This window comes from Micropterus dolomieu, linkage group LG08 (assembly GCF_021292245.1).
Source record: "Micropterus dolomieu isolate WLL.071019.BEF.003 ecotype Adirondacks linkage group LG08, ASM2129224v1, whole genome shotgun sequence".
Taxonomy (NCBI): Eukaryota; Metazoa; Chordata; class Actinopteri; order Centrarchiformes; family Centrarchidae; genus Micropterus; species Micropterus dolomieu.
Window position 1 is genome coordinate 7,532,347 of NC_060157.1, and position 19,860 is coordinate 7,552,206.

The 19,860-nt window shown below is 42.2% G+C and overlaps 1 protein-coding gene across 3 annotated transcripts in view; it reads right to left on the reverse strand.

The window, feature by feature from the left end:
- Positions 1–1,395: 1,395 nt before the first annotated feature.
- The window catches only part of plxna2 (plexin A2), a 192,599-nt gene continuing 174,134 nt past the window's right edge, over positions 1,396–19,860 (reverse strand). For all 3 annotated transcript variants that reach the window (XM_046055976.1, XM_046055978.1, XM_046055977.1), the window contains 8 exons: positions 19,486–19,645; positions 17,831–17,934; positions 12,320–12,419; positions 9,328–9,518; positions 8,995–9,164; positions 8,591–8,803; positions 8,164–8,314; positions 1,396–5,358 (listed from right to left, as the gene is read on the reverse strand). In XM_046055976.1, coding sequence (XP_045911932.1) covers positions 5,263–5,358; positions 8,164–8,314; positions 8,591–8,803; positions 8,995–9,164; positions 9,328–9,518; positions 12,320–12,419; positions 17,831–17,934; positions 19,486–19,645 — 1,185 coding nt within the window. In that variant the 3' untranslated portion in view covers positions 1,396–5,262. The remainder of the gene's footprint in view (positions 5,359–8,163; positions 8,315–8,590; positions 8,804–8,994; positions 9,165–9,327; positions 9,519–12,319; positions 12,420–17,830; positions 17,935–19,485; positions 19,646–19,860) is intronic.

Consider the following 19,860-nt stretch of genomic DNA (forward strand, 5'->3'; position numbering starts at 1 on the left):
ACTATAATTATCTTTATTGATTTTATTGCACTATTATTTTGCATCTCTGTGCTACCGTGTGATGTAAAAGATAGATGGAGTGCAAGTATACAGTGTGGTGTGAATCATCTTACTTTACTATTGTTCCATGCATCATCAGAAGTAGCTTGAGGTGTTTGCTCAAGTACACTTGCACTTGTTGCCAATAAATCTAACCTATAGTATGAGTGCTTCTTGGCTAAAGAATGATGATGATGATCTTAAACTGTAGCAAAGGGAAAACAAAGTAACAAGCATCAAGATCAGAATGAGAAGCACTGATGTCCAACAAGATGTCAGGGATTGTTTCATTGTGGAATTAATACCCAACCATTCTTCGAAATGGGGTGGAAATCACCCCTGGCATCCTCTTTTGCCAACTCACATTAATTATTTCAGAATTTGCCTTGTAATCCAGGCTGAGAATCCTACCCAGAACGAATGGGATGTCAGCTTTATGCAACTACTTGTAAAGGCATTACAGAGCGTTAAGTCCCGCGTGGATGTGAATTGGTCTCAGCAGTACAGGATTAGAAGCAGTGGGGATTAGTCCTTCCCTAGAGGAAATACAGGAGCCTCAAGGGACTCAATATATAGAATACATATTGCTTGATAAACTGGCTGCACGAGGAAGCTGAGAAGCATCGTTTACACCACTACTACTCCGCCTCAGTAAACTCGGTCAGACCACACCATTTGTGTCCTGTAGAATGACGACGACTCCTCTGTCTGTCTATAATAAGTTAAATCTGCTTTTGCCACAGGTATGACACTGTGAGGTATTCATGTGGTGCAAAATGAACTGAACCTCCTTTCCGGTTCTCTCTCTGCTCACTCGTCTACTTTTTTCTACTGCTTACTCTGTAATAAAAGACGGGTGCATCCAAAGAGTGGACAGCTATAAAAAAGTATGTGCTTGTGCCTCAGTGGTCATCCACTGGAATCACTGACATGAGAGCCATTTCATTCCAGCTAAACACACTGACCAACACCTCCATTAGAAACCTAATATGATTGCAGCAGCTAGGGTGGCACAGAGAAGCTGAGCCCAGTCCGAGCTAAGAGACCTGCATGAAGACAAACAACTACAATTCAACATGTTACAGATGTGGTTTATTCTGTTAGCCGCTAGCCAGGAAGTGAGTGGGAGATGCAGGATCTCAGGATGAACCCAGAGCTACAGATGATGAGAGAGAGAAGGCCTGTGTCTCTCTGGCGCCCACATACTGTGGGAGTTTGGGGATGTGCCTGATAAATTCATGGTGCCAATTTGCCAAAATGTAAACAAATATAGGCTAAGAAAATCGGCTTAAGTTGATGGCTATTAACATTTAAGTACAACTGGGACGTCGCTCAACAAAAAGACATGAATACAGATTTCAGTTCTATGCAATTTTTAACCAGCAAAGTTTATTTATATATAACAACAGTACAAAGTGAATCCTTGGCTTGCAAAATAGGTGTGCTTCATATTTACAATAGGTACACAATAATATATTATCATAACAAAACCAAAGCAAATAAAAAACAAGAGAACAACCTTTAAATACTTTAAGTTTCTTACAATTTTCACAACACTTTTATAAAACAAGAAGAACAGACAGCCATTATTATTATCATCATCATCATCATCATCATCATCATTGCCAGTAATTACTATTTTACAGAACTCCAGTGTCTACAAAGGTTTGTTTACATGTGTTTAAAATGGAAGGATACTCATTTTATACTTGGTGATATTTTGACTTGAGAGTAATACATTGATCTAGATTTTGATTCCTCTGTCTGATCCACCATAAAGCAAAAAACAAACAAAACAAAAACGGATTAAATGCTTTGTTTTGTATAAGGAATGACACATGCCAGTCAAAACCACAACACCAACTCTTCTGCAACATGTGACACTGAGAGCAAAAAAGTGCACAAAGCATCTTCAGTTTTCAGCTTGAGCTGAAATGACGTGTTTGTGACCATCTTTCCATATCTCACACAACTGGCAGTCAAATGGGATTCTGCGCTGCAGAAAGAGTAAACAAACCTTTCTCTTCTTTCTCATTTCAAAGTTAATTAAAATTTTCCCAGAAATGAGTGTACAGCATGGAAACAAGCTATATCTAGTAACAAAAATCTCTTTCACAAAAGGTGCATTCAGATGTGATTTAAGAAGTGTACAAATGGGCTTTCAGGGAAGAATTGCAGTTAGACTAATGACGGTGCGGATCAATATAGAATAACAGGCAGAACCAAAGCGTGAATTAAAATGCATGCAAAAATCTCACACAAGACAAAAGGAAACATCCTGATATAAATGATCTCTGAGAGAAAAATCTCAATCAATTTGTGTGCCTCTGATTACATTTGTCACAATTCTGAATACAGGGGAGCTCATCTAGGGGTTGGAAAGACTCTAATAAACACAAATTTCATCCCTTGCAAAAAGGAAAAGGCATTTAGGTCCTGTTAAAACGATAAAAGCATTACTCCATACAAGCAATGTGAGGTATGAGGAGGATACAATTCTATTTGCTGAAATTGGGAAGACACCTTAATCAAAAGGAAGAAGCTTTATGTTTTGTGTATGTACTGTTTATGTGCACCATTGTGTACCAATAGATGTTTATTAGGGGGTTATGGAGTGAGAAGGTGCTTTTTCAGATGAGGGAACAAATTACTACTCTTTCTCACTTCTGCCCCCAGTGGCCGGATACAGTAATAGCGTGTCAATCATCACCTCATCCTACATTTCTCCTTGCCTGTTAGTTTGATGTTTTTTTCTTTCCATCCACCTGATCACACTGTGCACACAACTGACTTAGATCAAAGAGCAGCTTCAAAGCCAGAGAAGGAAACTAGAGCTAAAGGGGTTCTCTCTCTTTCTACCTCTCCCTCTCTTCTTATTTCTCGACACTTCTCTTCAAACAGCTCAGGCGAGCCGAGTGCTGAGCGAGGCAATGTCTGCCTGAGCTAGGCCATAGCCTCTTCACCTTTCCTTTTACTTTATCGCGCTAAGACAGTTCTCAGCAGAGTGCCAGAGCCAGGTATCACCGAAAAACCACTGGGCTACGAAGCACGGAAAAGACTGTGCCCGAGTCAAGGACTAATAAGATCAGGAACACTAAGCAGGTGGGTATGTAAGGCCACAGAGAAAAGAAGCACCTTTCACCCACTACGTTTTGTCTGTTTGTCATGCTCTCAACACACACAATTGCAGTATACTGTGCAAACCGTTAATACTACCTATTTTCAAGTACTTGATGTAAACAACAAGCAAACACATATCTCGGAAGAAAATGAAATCACCTATCCAGAGGACAGAATCTACAGTTTGTTGTCATCCAACTAGGAGGTTGGAAGGTTATATTAGCCTTTTAGCTTGTGACCTTTTGGTTTAAGTCAGGAGACGCATCCACATAACACAAAACATAACTCATATTTTTATGTGTTTTTGCGTTTTGTTCCGCATTCCCAGATCTCCTGCTTATGTTTCGTACCTTTCATGAGTTTCAAAACTCACCATTCCAGTTATGTAAGCTTCATCTTCAACCAGCTCTACACTCCAATATGAGAGCTTTGCTCCCACTGTAAAGCATAAACCGATTTTTGACACATTAGTGAACAATTTGAAACAACAGGATCTTTTGGCACTTGGTCAAAGTAGACCCACGCAGCTAGGCTTCTTATTGTCTGTGCGAGGACATGGTTGGTGGTCGGGTAAGATCTCCCATCAGCTAACATCTCAACTGGCCAACTAGACCTGGCATGACTCATTGGCACTTGATAAAAATCAAAGATGGACCCTTAGAACACTTAAGATGTGTGATAGCATGCATGCAAAATACACATGAAGTTGATCAAGTTCCCAAAGAGATACAAACTGTGGTTATAGAATGGAGAGTTCTAGCCTACACCAATTGCTCTTGCCTGGTCAATACTAAATGCTAGCTGTACATTCGCTGTATGCGCAGCGGATTCACAGCAGTGACAGCCATAATGCAGACAATACACACGATACACACTTTCCTCTAGCAGAAAAGTGATTTAGGGTAAATAATGTTTGGGAAGCATTTGGATGGGCTGGTGCCAGGACAGACAAATGGAGTTGTTCACTTGACGAGCTACTGCAAATATCTATGGAGCTCAGTTCAACTGAGCCCCTTTCTGTTTGCAAAACTCAAATAGACAAACAAACAAACAAACAAATAAAAAACATTTGTACATTCACATACACTGATTTGCAAGTATCAACTGGTACATACACAGATGACCTAGCTGCTGAAAAAAGCCTTGGACACCAGGGTGATGCTGATTTAAGGTCATCTCCTAAATACACTATAGACTTCATCTCCGTCATCCTCAGTTTAGGTGCAAGCATGCTGGCTGAACTGTGACCACCACAAGTGGAGTTGAATCTTAGATGATGAGCACAAGTTTCATGTTTTCCTGTACACTTCTGATTGGATAAAGAACAGAGGTTTTGTCCGTGTCATGTGAAGTATCAGTCCAAGCAGGGAAGGAGTGAGAGAAGACATGGGCCTGTTTTACTACCACACTACAATGATGTAGTGTTATACGCTTTATGTCTTTTATACAACAACACTTGTGGGATTGTGGGTGGATATTTCAACTACAACTGATAATATTCAAATGTACAAGTACAAAAATAAAATCTGAGAAATCTGAATGCAAACTCAGCTGTCCAACATGAGATCTGCTCTTCTGCTTCTCGCCTTTTTTTTTTTTGACCGAGTAGAGAATAAATCTGTTTCTCCATTTGCTCTCACAGTCCTGGAGTGTTCTTCAGCATGACACACACACACACACACACACACACACACACACACACACACACACACACACACACAAGACAACAATTGACAAGACAATTTCCTGTCAAACTGAGAGAAAATATCCTTTGATAAAAAGAACCAAACAAAAAAAATAAATACAAGCTATGTTGTTGCCTTCTCTGCTAATGTTCCTTCCTTATGCCATTATCAGCTCCAGCTGCAGGGCCTCTGTCTTAGTCTGTGGATCCTTAGCTGGTGCCATCATGGAAGGAGGTGGGAGAATTACAAACTCAAGCAGTTGTATGTTTTTCAGGCTGTGGATACAGAGAGGTCCCAGGTCTGGTTCATGGTTCTAGCTCCCACGATGAGAGGTAAGTAATGTGGGACCTTTTTGGGAGGTCCTGTAGAGATTGTAGTCCTGTCTCTCTTGTTCTTTGTCTTTCAGTAGGAGTCACTCTCAGCTCTCGAGGGACATGGCAGAGATGAGTTGCTCTACCTTGTAGGCCAACCGCTGCTTCCTCGCCTGTTCGTCCTGGTCCAGGGCCGCTGTGATCTGTGCAGAAGAAAAATAAATACCAGCTGTTTAAAATACAGGGTGTAACTGCATCCTTGTTGGTTATCATACATTTACAGAATTAAATCTGATATCATTTAATAGAAAATAACAGGTTTTCTTTATGGAACAGACCCTTTTTTAGTTTCCTATATGGATATTACATGAAAGAAAAAGAAAAGAATTACATCACTGCCTTTGTCTTTGACAACATCGATATATATTTGTGTATTATGATTGTTCATTTTATCTTCTGAGCCCATTTCTTGTAAATTTGGCATTTGTCAAGTTGGGTTCAAAAAGGATTTAGACAGGCTCCCCTCTTCGTTCTCTCATCTAGTGTCTCCCTTGTCAGGATGAAACTATGTCAGAGTGACATCAACACACAAGGTCTTTAATATGAATAGAAAACAGTAACAAAAAACCCCTACAATATGAGCCATGTCTTTTCACCTTTGATATGGATTCAAATGCTGCAGCCTTCACCATATGGTTTGTTTGCCACTGCAGATCTGACTACACTACATTAGAATGCGGTATTTGACTCAATAATTGATGATTCAAACAAAATAATGAATTGACCCCTCTTATGCAATATTTCATTTAAAATATTCTGAGGTAAGAGATTAATAATAAATGAATAAGAGAGAAAAATGTCTCCCACAATGTACCATTCAACCATCGCCACTGTCACTAAAGGAAATGTATTTTTCCTTTACTCATCCATAGTCTATGGCCACTTATTCATCCTCAGGCTCTCTCAAAGGCTATGTCAACAAAGGCCTGAAAATACATCAATCATAAATATTGATATATATATATATATATATATATATATATGACTGTGTTGTTTGTATAAGCATTTTGTCAACCTATCCTAATGTTTATTTTTGTGTTTTCAAACATTTAGTCGGGCGTGTCATATGGTAAGTGACGAGAACGTAATTTGCCAAAGTCTTTATGTTCTTGAATCAATAAGAACCACACATTTAGTTTTTAGGGGTTGGGTTTTAGTGGGTTGGTAGCTCAACCACATTTATTTGCAGTAAAAGTTAAGTGATTGCTTCTTGTCTGGAAAACCACAGTCAGCCACATTCTTGTCCTCTTTTTTTTCATAGCATGCCAAACCTTTGTTTGCTGCCTGTCCTGCTGCTGAACAGTCTACCCACCTACCATCTTCCACTCATCTGCTTAAGTGCTCTTAAAGGCTGGCAGCTACAGGAAGAGTGTTTCCTCCTCCTCATTGGGCCGATAGCAATCTATTATTAATCCGTAGCACTGTATGCAGGTGCAGCTTCCACTGCCATCTCCCAAATCCATTTAAGTAGACTGCAGCTTTGGCCTGGTTATCCTGACACACAGCCTTTTGAGGAGGGGTGAGTAAAAATGAACAACTATTAACGGTGCTAGGCGAGGTTTTTACGAATTGCACTCTGGGAGACAGCAGATTGCAGGAGTGATGGGTTACATGTGTTCAAAATGTTTGTGTTTGCATATGTCTCTATGCATGTGTGCAACAGACAGCTACAACTGCAGAGGCAGCTAAATGTAGTGTATGAGATTCATGGAGAGCAAAGGGGAAGCTGACTGGATAATGGATAAAAAGAGAAGTAATGTACAAAGAGGAGGGAGAGAGAAAATAAGAGATAGAGAGAGATACTATGGTCAAACATAAAGGTCAGATTAATGCTTCCCAGAACAGGAGCTGATCTTAGAAGCAGAATGTCTCTCTTCCTTCCCTATCCTCCTCCCTCCTTTTTTTACACTTCCTGGGATCAGGCAGTGTGTGTGTGTTGTCCATTATCTGCTCGTGAGAGCCCTATATAACAGATAGCCTACTCTAACTCAGCACAGATGAAAAGACAGAGCAGCATGCTGAGAGCTTGTAGACATTCACTTTCTGCTCTACAGATCAGACACAAAGCTTGTTAAGCTCAGGTCTCACTAGACCTCTGGGCTTTGGGGAAGTCTACTGAAGACTCTGAGCTGACCTCACTAACCTTTGTCAGTTATGAACAGTCTGGGAAGAGCAAGGGCAAGCTATACGTACATTAAAGCGTTGGGCAAATTTGCGGGACGCCTTTTGTTCAATTTGCGCTCGCAATTTGCCTATAATTAGGGGCTGATTTACTAAGGCAGCAGCTCATTATGCAATCAGTGCCTGGGACTGCCCTCCAGGTATATTCTGCAAGTGAAGGAGCTCAGTAAGTAGTTCCTATGAGGGATTTATCTGAGATCACTACGCTCAGAAACAAAATTATGCTGCACAGAAATACAAAGCAACGATGTACCATTCCAAAACATTTAATAAGGGCACAGGTCAACACGGCGAGTGAGAGAGAGTGGGGGGAAAGAGAAAGACGGAAAGACAGTAGAGCCGAATCGAGCAGCAGAAGCAAAATAAGGGCAGGTAGAGTATGGAGATGATGTTTCAATAGAATAGTGAGGTAAATGTCTTTAAAATTAATTAACAAAAAACATTTCCCATCCTCTCTTTGTTTGGTATTATATGTTGTGTTCATTTATAATCACAGCTCTCATTTTCAATCTTTATATTAGTCTGTCAGTCTTTAATTAATTAATTTAGTGGCAGTCATTGAGATGATTCACGTTTCTTTTCACCACCACAACCTTTCTTTTAAATACGCTGGTGCTAGTTGTGCCTGATCAGTATTTTTTTTTTCAAAACTGGCCTTCGCAAATAGCATGAAACTTAGTGATTCCCACTGAATGCAAAATCAAGCAATTTTGCTCATGCTACGTGTTTATGTGCAATTACAATGCGTGTATGCAAATATCACTTACCTCCTCGCTGTACTTGCTGATATAAGAGTAGATCTCATTGAGAGCACTGAGCATGTTGAACTCTGTGGAGTGGAGCCTGGCCTGTTCTGCCAAATAGGCATTCATGTCCTGGTCGCTAATGGCTGGCAGCCGGTTGATGTCAGCATAGTACCTGAGGATGCAGAAAAGGGGCAACACTTGGCATTACTTGGTGAGACTCACTGAGAAAAAGTAATAGCTCTAAATTCTTTATATGGTCAAAGTTTAGCCATCACTTTCACTAACACTGTATTGCTGATAACAGTCATTCTAACAAGGCTTTTACATAATCTGGTTGAGAAGTGTAGGCAAGAAAAAAGACAATCCCAGTTTTTATTGAAAGAGGATACAAAAAGGATGTGACAGAGGGTATCAGAATGGTGCATAAAGCGAGTGCATCAGCTCCTACCTCTCTACCCAGCTCTTGTAATTGGGGATGTCTTTAGCGTAAAGCAGCTTATTGGATGGGGAGTCCTTGCCCAGGCGATGCTCTGAAGTGGAGCAAGAATCCATAAAGGTCTGAGCTACTACAGACAGACAGGCATCTGTGATGCTGCTCTTATGGATGTCAAACACAAACTGTGGGTTCTTGATCACATTCACCCAGAAACGCAATGGAAGGCTGGAAGATGGAGACAAAGAGAATACTGTAAGTGAGAGACGGAATTGGTACGTGGATTCTCTGAAATCAGGCAGGTTGAGCTTTACAAGACTAAAAATAGATTTATTATGTCATATTAGAGCAGTTATGCCATGGTAGAAGGACGTAATGTATGTGATATTACTTCAGACCATCTTAAAAAAGGCCCTTACCAGTTGCTTTTCCATGTGTGACGTACGTCTGTATCATGAATGCCATGTTTGTCTGCCTGCTCATCCAGGAAGTCAAACATGTATTTGATGGCAAGGGGAAGAGTGCTCCCCCGGTGAACTGTACTGAACAACGTCTCAAATAGATCGTCAACAAATTTTTGTAGTGTACCCTGGGTCAAGGAGAGTACACAGTGATTAGCAATTGATGGGCAATGAGAGCACAAAAACAAAACACAGCCTGAAAGTTGTAATGTAGTGAAAAATCTACATAACAGTCTATACAGATTCATATATGTTGACACATAGAAATGTATGGGAGAATATTGATGTTACCTTGGTAGCTAGCAGCCTGGTCAGATAAATCTCAGAGACCATCTTACTACCGCGGTCTCCTTCCTTCTGGTCTCCATGTTCGTGGTTCTTAACCAGGTGCCACACCTTCACACCACTTTCTAGATCAGGGGTGATCATGGGAGCACGTGAACGGAGGCTGTCGGGACTGCCTGTGTAGCGGAATGAAGAGTCTGTCCAGGAGAAAGAAAAAAAAGAGAGAAATACACAATTATCAGTAAGCCTAAATCAGCCTAAATTCTTTCAGTCTGCAGGTCAAGGACTCACTAAACACCCTTTACAGTACATACTGTAAATGTTTGCACATGTAAATCTGATCTAAATATTTTGCATATCACTGCACAAACCGCCATATTGCACATATTCTTTATTAGTCTTTTATATTTTGTCATTTTGTCAATTCATTGTATGTGTAAACCTACTTGGCAATAAAGCTAATTCTGTCTACTACAGAAGCTCCCCACACACACACACACACACACACACGCACACACACACACACGCATACGTACACAGGCAGCCTCTCACTCATTTCCATCTGTCTTTTGTAACTCATTACAAAGCCAAATCTCCTGTGCTTGCCTCCTGCCCTACGCCATGCTGTAAAGGAAATTGCAGTGGTAGATAATTTCATAGAACAGCAAAATAATGAAAGGGAGGGGAAGTTGTGGTCCCTGGCATCACATTGATTAGTAGTGGCCCTCTTGATATTGGATTCCCAGATGATACATGAGATGAGTGAAAACAAGAACTTGCCACCCATTTGTCTTATTACACACAGTGTGCAGGGCAGAGGTATTTACAAAATGTTCCATATCTGTCCTTTGTTTCCTTCTTCTCTCTCTGACAAGAATTATTTTATAATTGTTCGCTTTTTGCTTCTTCTTTTACTACACTCATTCATTTTCTATTCCTTTACCCTCTTTATATAATCCCTGCCTTACTGACTGAGTCATGCTTGTGCCTGGCTCCTCTTAAAAGCACTCATAATTGGCTCTTTCCAGCCACATTGTACCAGTGTCATGTTGAAAATGTTCCTGTCACACTCACTAACCAATGCATCAAAAGATCCCTAATTTGTTAAGCATCCAAGCCACCCTCCTTCATCCATACATCCTCCCCGTCTCTGCTCTCATGTTCCTGCCTGCTTGCTCTTCACTCAGTCTGAATGATGCTGGTTTCAGTTTCCCTAATTAGCTGGCATCTACTCCTGACAGCAAGCTCTCTAGAGATTCAGGATCTGAGGATCTCAATGAGGATCCCTCGGACCTGGCTTCAAAGGCTGAGCTGAACAACAAAGCTTTTTGCTGCCAATACAGCCACCTACACCTTTCAAATAAGACAAACCTGTGCCTCTGGAGTGGCCACTAGGGTCTGAGTAGGGGGAGGGGTTGAATATATATGCCTGTGTGCAGGGTGGATTGCCCCAAGGTCCCAAATTCCATCTTAATCCAGTCACAGTTTTTTACTGCTCTGCTATTATATATACTGCTCTTGTCCCGACCCGCAGCCCGTCCCTCTTCTGCTGCAGCCCACAGCTCCTGGACATAGCCAAGCAGTAGGGGAGTGTGTTCCGGCTGATTTTAAGGCTAGAAGGGGGTGCTGGTGGTGTAAATTGAGTCAAGATGCTAAGTGTTGAACGTTAAATTAGTATGAATCCATCAGCAGGTGTTGAGGTGCAGCTGTGCCTGCTGTGCCAACCCATGATTGATGAGGGACAGGCAAATGCCAGCAGAGCCTCTGCTTTCTATGCCATGCACGTCCAACTCCATGCCTGACCACTCGCACACATAAAAAAATTAAAGAGAAGAATGCGAGAGTACAGCCTCTCAGCAGCTCATTGCAAGTTCATGATAGATTAAAATATCCCTTGTGAGAAATTCCATGTAACGACTATATAGTACTAAACTACAGAAGCAGAGGTCAAATACAGTGATGATAATAAAAAAACAACATAATGTAGACAAGGCTTTGTGACGGAAAGGCAAGAGCAGTCACCCTACCCGGATTCAAACCCGGGGTACCAAAGATGCAACTTGACCGCAACGCCAAAGAGCCAGGCTCATTGGTATGGCAGTCACAGCGCATACTCAGCTGTAGTGACGGTGGTCCGTCACAGGGTTACTTTCTTTACATTGGTAGTTATACTTGTTTACATTACTTTGGTCCATAAGCTGTTTAAACGAGACTAATGACTGAGTGCACTGTAGTCTTGCAAAGTCATAATAGATAATCTTGAATAATTATGTTTGGAATGTCACTCATTTTACAGCACATACACTGAAGATAAAGGTCCTTTTTGACATGAGGTATCTACAGGTATCCAGCCGAGGATAAGGATACTGTTAGCTCTTCTTCTGTGTAAGGCAGTTTCAAGGCAGCGTTCACTTTCTATCCCCAATCCTGATAATTGGCCATTCTCACTTATCTTTTTCTGTCTGTGTGAAGTATCATTCACACAGAATAATTAGTAATCACAAGTTGCCTGGTGAGCTGTGTGTGTGTCTGGCATAGGACCAAATTTGGCACCCAGCAGCATAAACTGCGAGCATATTTGAAGTACGCGTGTGTTTGCATGCATGTGTGTATAGGTAGGTTTTTAAAGCAGACAAGGGCTATATGTCTTGCTCACCTCATTTTCATCTCTTTCTCTCTATTATTTCCATTCTTGTTTGGATCGGACAGAGTTTGAATGTTAAAGCAATCTGCTGGAGTACACACAGTTGGATAGAGAAAAAGGTTTGGAAAAAAACCCTCTGCAGCAAAAAGTGGCTCCAAAGAGAACTGGTCATAGCTTTGGGGAGAGTGGATTTGGCTTTGTTGATATTTGAAACAACTAATATAAAAAAAAGTTTGATGTCTATGAGGCAATATTATTATATTTGCATGTGCTTAACTTCCAAATATCCATAATTGCCTCCAAGTCAAAGCCACAAAGAGGGGTATGAAAGACCAATCTGGTCTTGTGACTCACCATATCTGCTGATGGAGGTGCGGGATATACTGGCTGAGGAAGGGATGTTGTAGGATGAGGTCTGTTTGGGCACCAAAGCCACAACGCAGCGGTCTGACACCTATAACACACATATAACATGGTGATTTCCAAATCTGAATAGAACAGAGTATGGATGATTATTTTAAACATACATAAATATATATATGATTATTTTAAACATACACATTATACTTCCTGGTACATGTTTCTGTAAAGGGTAGACTACATGAGGGAATGGAATGCCCTTAGTGAATAATCCCATAAGCAAAACATATCCCAAACCCCTATGCAACATATCCCTTCCTGTCATCTGTGCTCCCTGCCGTTCTCTACCAGCGCCCTGTGGCTTTTTTCTCCAGCAGAGCGGAGTACTGTGGCTGCATGATGGCTGTATTCATCATGACTGCCATTGTCAAACCCTTCACAAACATTAGAAACATGATGTAAGCTTTGGAACTGGGATAAGATGCTAAGAGGGAGCGAAACAGAGAGAGAGAGAGAGAGAGAGAGAGGGAAAAAAGAGACCGTCAGATAGAAAGAGACAGAAACTAGAATGCTGAAAATCTCATCTCATGTACACTTCACACCCTTAAAGAAAATGGGGTACGCAGGTATAATAATAGCATTAGAGCAGCATGGAGTCAGAGTCAAAGAGAACGACGGAAAGAAGAAGCTGTGTAAAAGATGGTGTGTCATGAATAAGAGACAGACACTGAGACAGACTACTGTTCATCCTTTCCCCCCTCTGTGGTTTATATTTACAAAGGGCTCTTGCCCTGTGTGATGTGCTCCAGTCACTTCAGATAAGCTGAGAAAAAATGATGCAAACGTCATCAGAAAGGATGGTTTTAAAATCAGTTTTTTAAATACACTGCTTAAGAGATATCTTTCATCACTCCAACAGTATAATTAATTCATCATGAAATGGCAATTTAACTATAATTAATCTTTTAAATGCTACTTATGTTAGTACACCAAAGCATCACATTTTAGAATTCAAAACACAGCAAACAAAACTTGTGGTTCTTTTCTGAAAGCCAAAACAACAAACAGCTTGTTGGCTGGCATTTACAGCCCACCCTGAGGAGGGATTTCTACTTCAGAGCCAGTGAAGAAAAACTGACGAGCCTCCAGTGGAAAAATAAACAAAAGGCAAATGCCAGGGTCCAAAAGGAATACCTCAAAGAATCTATAGAAAAACCAAAAATTCTTCTTTTCATTCCTTTTATCGCCTCTTTTCCATCCCTTGTTGGAAAATAAGCCAGTGGATGTTGGGACATTTACAGAGTTCCTCCTTGCTCTTGAGAGCCACCCGCCTCTCATCCAGTCTTGTCCTCACCCCTTTCTCCCACTCTTTCCAAACTAATCTCAGCTGTACTATTAGTTGGAGTTGCCATCTGGCCTCTACTGGCCACGCTGGAGAGACACTTGAAACTAGGAATGAAATCTGGAGGAATCCTCTTTAAGGCACAGCTCTGGCGCCCCGGCCTCTTGGAGGGAAATGAAAAATGGCCTTCCTAACCACCACCCTACTCCCATGACAGGCATCTTTGACCCTTTTCTCTCTCACTTCACCTCCTTCTCATTTGTCTCGGCTTTCCCAAACCTATTTTCTATGGTCTCTCCATCCTATAGCCTCCTCCTGGCTGATGATGCATGGACCAATTCTTATACACCAATAGTGTGGACTTTCGTGAAGTTTCCTGTGATACAATTTCTCTGGGCAGCATGAAATAGCTTCTCTTCCCCCCCTTCTCTTTATGCCTCCCCTATCTCTCTCTCTTTCTCTCTGCTTTTTATGGCTGACAGAGAAGCTACAGCAGAGATGGGTCCTTGTGATAGAGTAAATGATTGAAGGCGTGCAGATTTGCCCTTCAGGGATAATCCAGTGTGGGGCTGATAGTAGGCAGGTGTGATAAGGGCTGTGGGCCCTGCCTGTGATAAGACCTTCCATTAGACAGCGCAGAGCCGACCAGACAGCAGAGTGTGGTCAGCCTCTATCTTTCTTTTCTCAGCCCTCCCCACACAACCCATAGCTCCAGTCCATGCCTTTTTCCCCTTGGTGTCCCATCCCTCTTGGACTCATGCCCTAAGATCATGATGCATATCAAACCTGTTGACTCTGCTCAGCAGAAACACACAACCTGTGCATATGTGCAATGTTAGATGGGCCATTATGTGTGAACCTGACTCTCTTGGATGTCACAAGGAAGGATTCTTCTGAAGAGTTAAAGACGGTCTTTCTAATCACTGAAGAATCAGAGTGAGACTTTTTACAAATACTATGGTTGTTATTGGATATATGACTCAGGGTGCATAAGCAGCACAGGATCAATCAAATATTTCTGAAATATGTCACTATTTGTTAAAGATATTTACTCAGACAGACTGCTAAAAACCTTCTTATTCCCACCTGTCCAAGATTTGTATTCAGGTTTAGCAGGTTTCAGCAAGCAGCTCGATGAGTGAGCCAAGAAAGCCTCACTATTAGATTAATGAACAGATAGCAATGTAGTAGTATCCGTTGTGTCTGGGGCTGTCGAAAATAGCCCAAAATGCCCCAAGTGATGTCTGCAAGGTGGGTAACAGGATCTTTACCGCAGAGAAGAGGACAGACAGAGGTCACCAGGCAGCAGGGCATAGAAGTTTCCAAACTGACTTGACTTTTTGATTTTACTCAGGCTCACTCTAAGTGAAAAAGGGAGCAGTCCGCCCTTTACTGTCACTTATCTGCACATTAGCAATAATATTACAGACAAAACACACACTGCCCATGTGTCTCGACAAACAAATATTAATATGCTGGAAAAGCCACAGTCCACCTGTCATAAATCAACACTATGTCAAACATCATCAATGTAATGACTCACACAGTGCCCCGGTGAATACGGCGTGGGTCTGTTTGCAATTTAAATCATCATAAATAACCTAAGTTGTCATCAGTCTGACAACTTCAGTTCATGCTAATGTCCTGTTTATGAGAATTGTTAATGCTGCCCTCTCTCCAAAGTGACTCCAGTCTGTAAGAAGTCTGATTCATGTGGCTGAGGAACTCCTTTGGATCCCTGCTTACTGCCTATATACTATCCAGGGGCAGCAAGGTTAACACTCCCATGTCTCAAAATGACAGAGACAAGGGAGGTGGAAAAGAAAGAAGGTGTGATGAAACGGGCAAAGACAACACAACAAAAAGATCCAAACCAGCAATCAGCCAAAAACTCTTTGGCTCATTTGTCTGTGTGTAAGCGAGTGAAATGTGGGTATGGGCTGCATGTGTGTACACATGCATTATGTGCATATTTGAATATGCCTATCTTCTTTTATCTTTATCTATGCAAGAAACAGTGTAAAAACAAAATAGAGAGTCAGATGGGAGGATCGGAATTTAGTCCCCTGACTGTGACTGCTGAGGTGTTGAATAAAGATTCTGAACTCATTTTAAATGTGTGCATTTATGTTTTTAATTTTGGTGTAGCAGGGAGCTGGGAAGGTGCGCATTTCCATATCCAGGTTATGTAAACCATTATTTCCCATGTGGCAGAGTAAATAGCCAATGGGCTTTCTTGGGATGCTGTGAGTCCTATAAATTTTAATGCAGGCTCTGTCTGCTCGTTGTGTCTCTGCTATGGAGGAATTAGCAAAGACTCAAGGTGATCCTCAGTCTTGCTCTGCATATTGCAGACCCCTTTCCAAAATTTCCTCGTTACCTCTTCCCATTTTTTTCTTCAAGCTTTCCCCTCACTCTGGGGCCTAATGAGCTGTGCTCCCCTGCTGTGATAGGTAGCCAGATGTGCTGTTGCAGCTGCCAATGCAATGGCATAATGTGTGACGGAAACACACACAAGCTCACACACAGGGGCCATTGCCAGCTCATCAAAACAGTAACGATGCACAAGTGACTATGTTGTTCCATCCTACTCTCATCTCTCCCACCACCAACTGCCCTATTCTTTTATACTCCTTCTCTTTCTCCCTCTCTTTCTTTTCCTTTCTCTTCCCTACATTGTCCTGCAGCCCGCTGGCATCTCCTCTGAAGTTGTGTTGGTCCTTACGTTCTGCGCAGGGACCCTTAGATTCATGATCAATAGCGGTCCTTAGATCTGCTATTGAGACAGCGAATTAGTGTAGTGGCCACACGCGTGTTACTGCATGCCCCGTAACATCTCCCTTGGCTAACGATGGTAGACAGACTGTGACGCAAAGAATGGCAAAAAACAACAGTGGAGCCCATTATGGCGTGGAAGCAAACATACTGCACTGCTTCATCAAGGATTAAAGCACTGCAGAGACACGGGAAGAAGAGGTACTGAGACGAAGAAAGGGAGAAAGGAGGAAATGAAGGCCTGTCAATGGGCAAGAAGGAAAAAAGATGGGAAATGGGTAAAAAAAAAAGAGTAAAGATAAAATTTGAAAAAGAAAGTGTAGGTGACAACGGGGGGAAGACATAGGGGAAAGAAGCTGCATAGTGCCAAGCCCCGTGTGAAGGACACTATGATGATGCCCTTCTTCTAATGACTCCTACATCTGTTAAATTATTCTGCTTGAGGAGGAGTTCAGATTGACGCCCCAGTGTGAGGGCTTGAGCCTTGCCAGACCAAGTCCACATATTCTGCTCCTAGATTGAGCAACATCTCTTGCCCCCATGGTCCTGATCTCAAGCCCCAGCCACAGCTGCATCTCAGCCCGAGCCTCTGCTCTTGACCAGGTAGCCCAGAATCGAGCCTTATGCAGTCTTTAAGCAGATGGTCTCCCTTGGCTGAATAATGAGAGCTGGCTAAGCATGTGCTGGAAAAGATTCACGACCTGCGGAGATGGCTGCATTCTCATTCTGCCTTGCCTGTTTCTTCTTTATTCCTTTTATTTCTCTTTATTATTTCTCTCTGGCTTTCTCTCACTAACTCTTGGTCTCCTTTTTCTCATTTACAACTTCAACAGGCATACATTATCCTGATAAGTGCAGAACTCATCATGTTCTCAGTTTTCCTCCTATTTACCTCTCTACTTTTGTCAAATGGGGGGCAACAGGTAAACATGCAGGACCCTAAAATGGTGGAGTGTGAAACGAGGTTCAACATGTGAAATGACTTGAGTCAGGCAATCACAGCGGGACTAATTGTTGCCGGCACAGAAGTCAGCGGGGCAAAGGGAGAGAGAAAGAGATGCTGTCCTCTTGACTGGAGCCGCTTCATCTCTCCAGGGAGGAGAGAGAAGCTGAGGGTTCATCTCTTCTGCCACCTGTACAGTAATTGTCCTCTATTCTGTCACTTGGATTACACCAGGCAGGGACATGAGGAGATGCAAATAAGGAGCTAAAAATTGGCTGCCTAAAAGTCAAGAGCAGGAAATATCAAACTTTGGCAAGGTATGTGGTATAATTTCCATAATAAAAGCCACAGCAGAAATTGAACTGAAATGAGCATTTTCTTGATAAGAAAAGTGTAATTTGAGAGGTAATTAAGGAAAACATTACACTAAAGACAGTATATTTACCTGGTAGTGCATGAGAGTATTGAGTCTCTTCCAATCATTTTCTATCTTGGTGGTGATGTCTTCATCCTGCAACACCACACGAGCCATTCGCCCCTGGCGCCACTCTGAGAACACAAACACACGGACTTAATTAGACACAACTGCCTATGAAAACTTATCATTGTAGTGAACCACAAATAATGTCTTTTGCCTTGGTTTCAGTGGAGAGGTTTGGTGTTTAATATATATATTTATAAAAAACCACCCTGTGAAGCCCATTTATTTTGAATTAACATGTGACTAAAGATGTGTGCTTTATGCAATGCCTTCAGAACCAGTTACCTTGCAGGACGATTGGAAACTGTACTAAAATAACCACAGCTTTCTTAGGACAAAAACTAAAACACTTATTTTCCAAACCTCGTTTGCCTTTTAGTCAGTGGAATGTAAACCTGTATGACTCCCAAAGAGAGCTCTCTTCACACATTACCCAAATGAGTAGATATCAGCAGCCAGCATTCTTGTATGGCTCTCGGCATGTGTACTCCTCTTCCCGACTTGGATTGACATGCATCTTAATTAAATATTACACACGAACAATTTCAAGATGTATATACAGGCAGGCTGCATGCTTTAATTGGTACTTGTGTCGTGGAAATGGCATGCTATTAGCATACGCAGCAGTTGGCCCGTCAGGGTCAGAAAGAAGAGAAGTGTAGAGCAGACATGAAAGGATGAAAAAGCTAACTATGAGAAAATCACCTCCTTTCAAAAGAAAACAATAGGAAGCAGGGGGAAACAGATAGAGGCTATAAGCAGTGTTGGTGAAGGGCAGTGCTAATGCCTCGTTTCGGGGTAATGAAATGATAATAAGGGTGTTGACAGGGAAGTGGACAGCCATTGTCGCTCTCGTGCTGGGAGTGATCATTGATTTTCTCCACTGTTGACTGGGTTTTATTACTTTGTGCCTCTGCCAGGTGACAACATGATATCCCTGCCTGGCACAACATCCTCCTAAAACTGTCTAACTTACGCTCTACAGAAAAACAACATAACAAGATACAAAAAAATACAAAAGTAGCGTACAGACATGCACAGCTGCACAGGCTCATTTATTTGCAAGGCATCAGCGAAAGGGTGTTCTCTCCACCCATGAAAAGTGAGAGGGACAGGGAAAAGAAAAGGGACACAAGGTACAGACAGAATGGAAGTGGCAGACTGCGTGGGAGTGGAGCCCAGCGTGAGGCTGGTAGGCCCGTCTGTCAGCTCTTACCTGGGTCAGCCAGACAGCCACGTCACAGAGGCAAAAGCACACACACATGCAGACACACACAAACACACACATAAAAACATGCACACACTCTATCTTGATCTACTGTGTCTTACTGGCACTATCAGGCAGCGAAAGCAGCCAGACGGAGGGATGCAACACACACTGTCAGTCAGTTTGAGAGAAGGCCTGGCAGCAGCGCACTGACGCTGGCTGGCTGGCTGGGCTGCTAGAACACAGCTTTTATCACACTGATGCACTGATAATCTGTACACATGGCTAGGTTTTCTTTCAAAGATACATTAATCTGTGGGTGTGAAGGACTTTACACCTGCCAACGGCGTCCGTGAGTGTCTGGATTGTGTGTGTGTGTGTTTGTTTGTGTGTGTGTGTGTTAGTGCCATACCGAGGTCCATGTCGACAGCACGTGGCCGCTGAGAGTAGGGCATGTTCTTGTAAACAGCGTCTAGTATCTTCTCCTTCACTTGGGTGATGGTGTCACAGTTCAGCACCTTTACTGGAATCTCTGGACTGTTTTCATTGTCTGGGTTCACACAGTTCAAGAGCTGGATTTTACAGAAGGGGAGAACAGGAGCGAGAATAAGACAGGAAAATCACAGAAGGAAATGAGGGAGAGGAGGAAGAGGTGTCCTGTTACTGCTCGGACTTGGGTCCAGCTTGAGGCTTCGCCCTCATTAGAGTCTCCTTGGAGCATGGCAGGAGCTTTGAGAAACCATTTCCGCTCTTGCTGGCAACCCAAAATCTAATTTCACACCTTCGG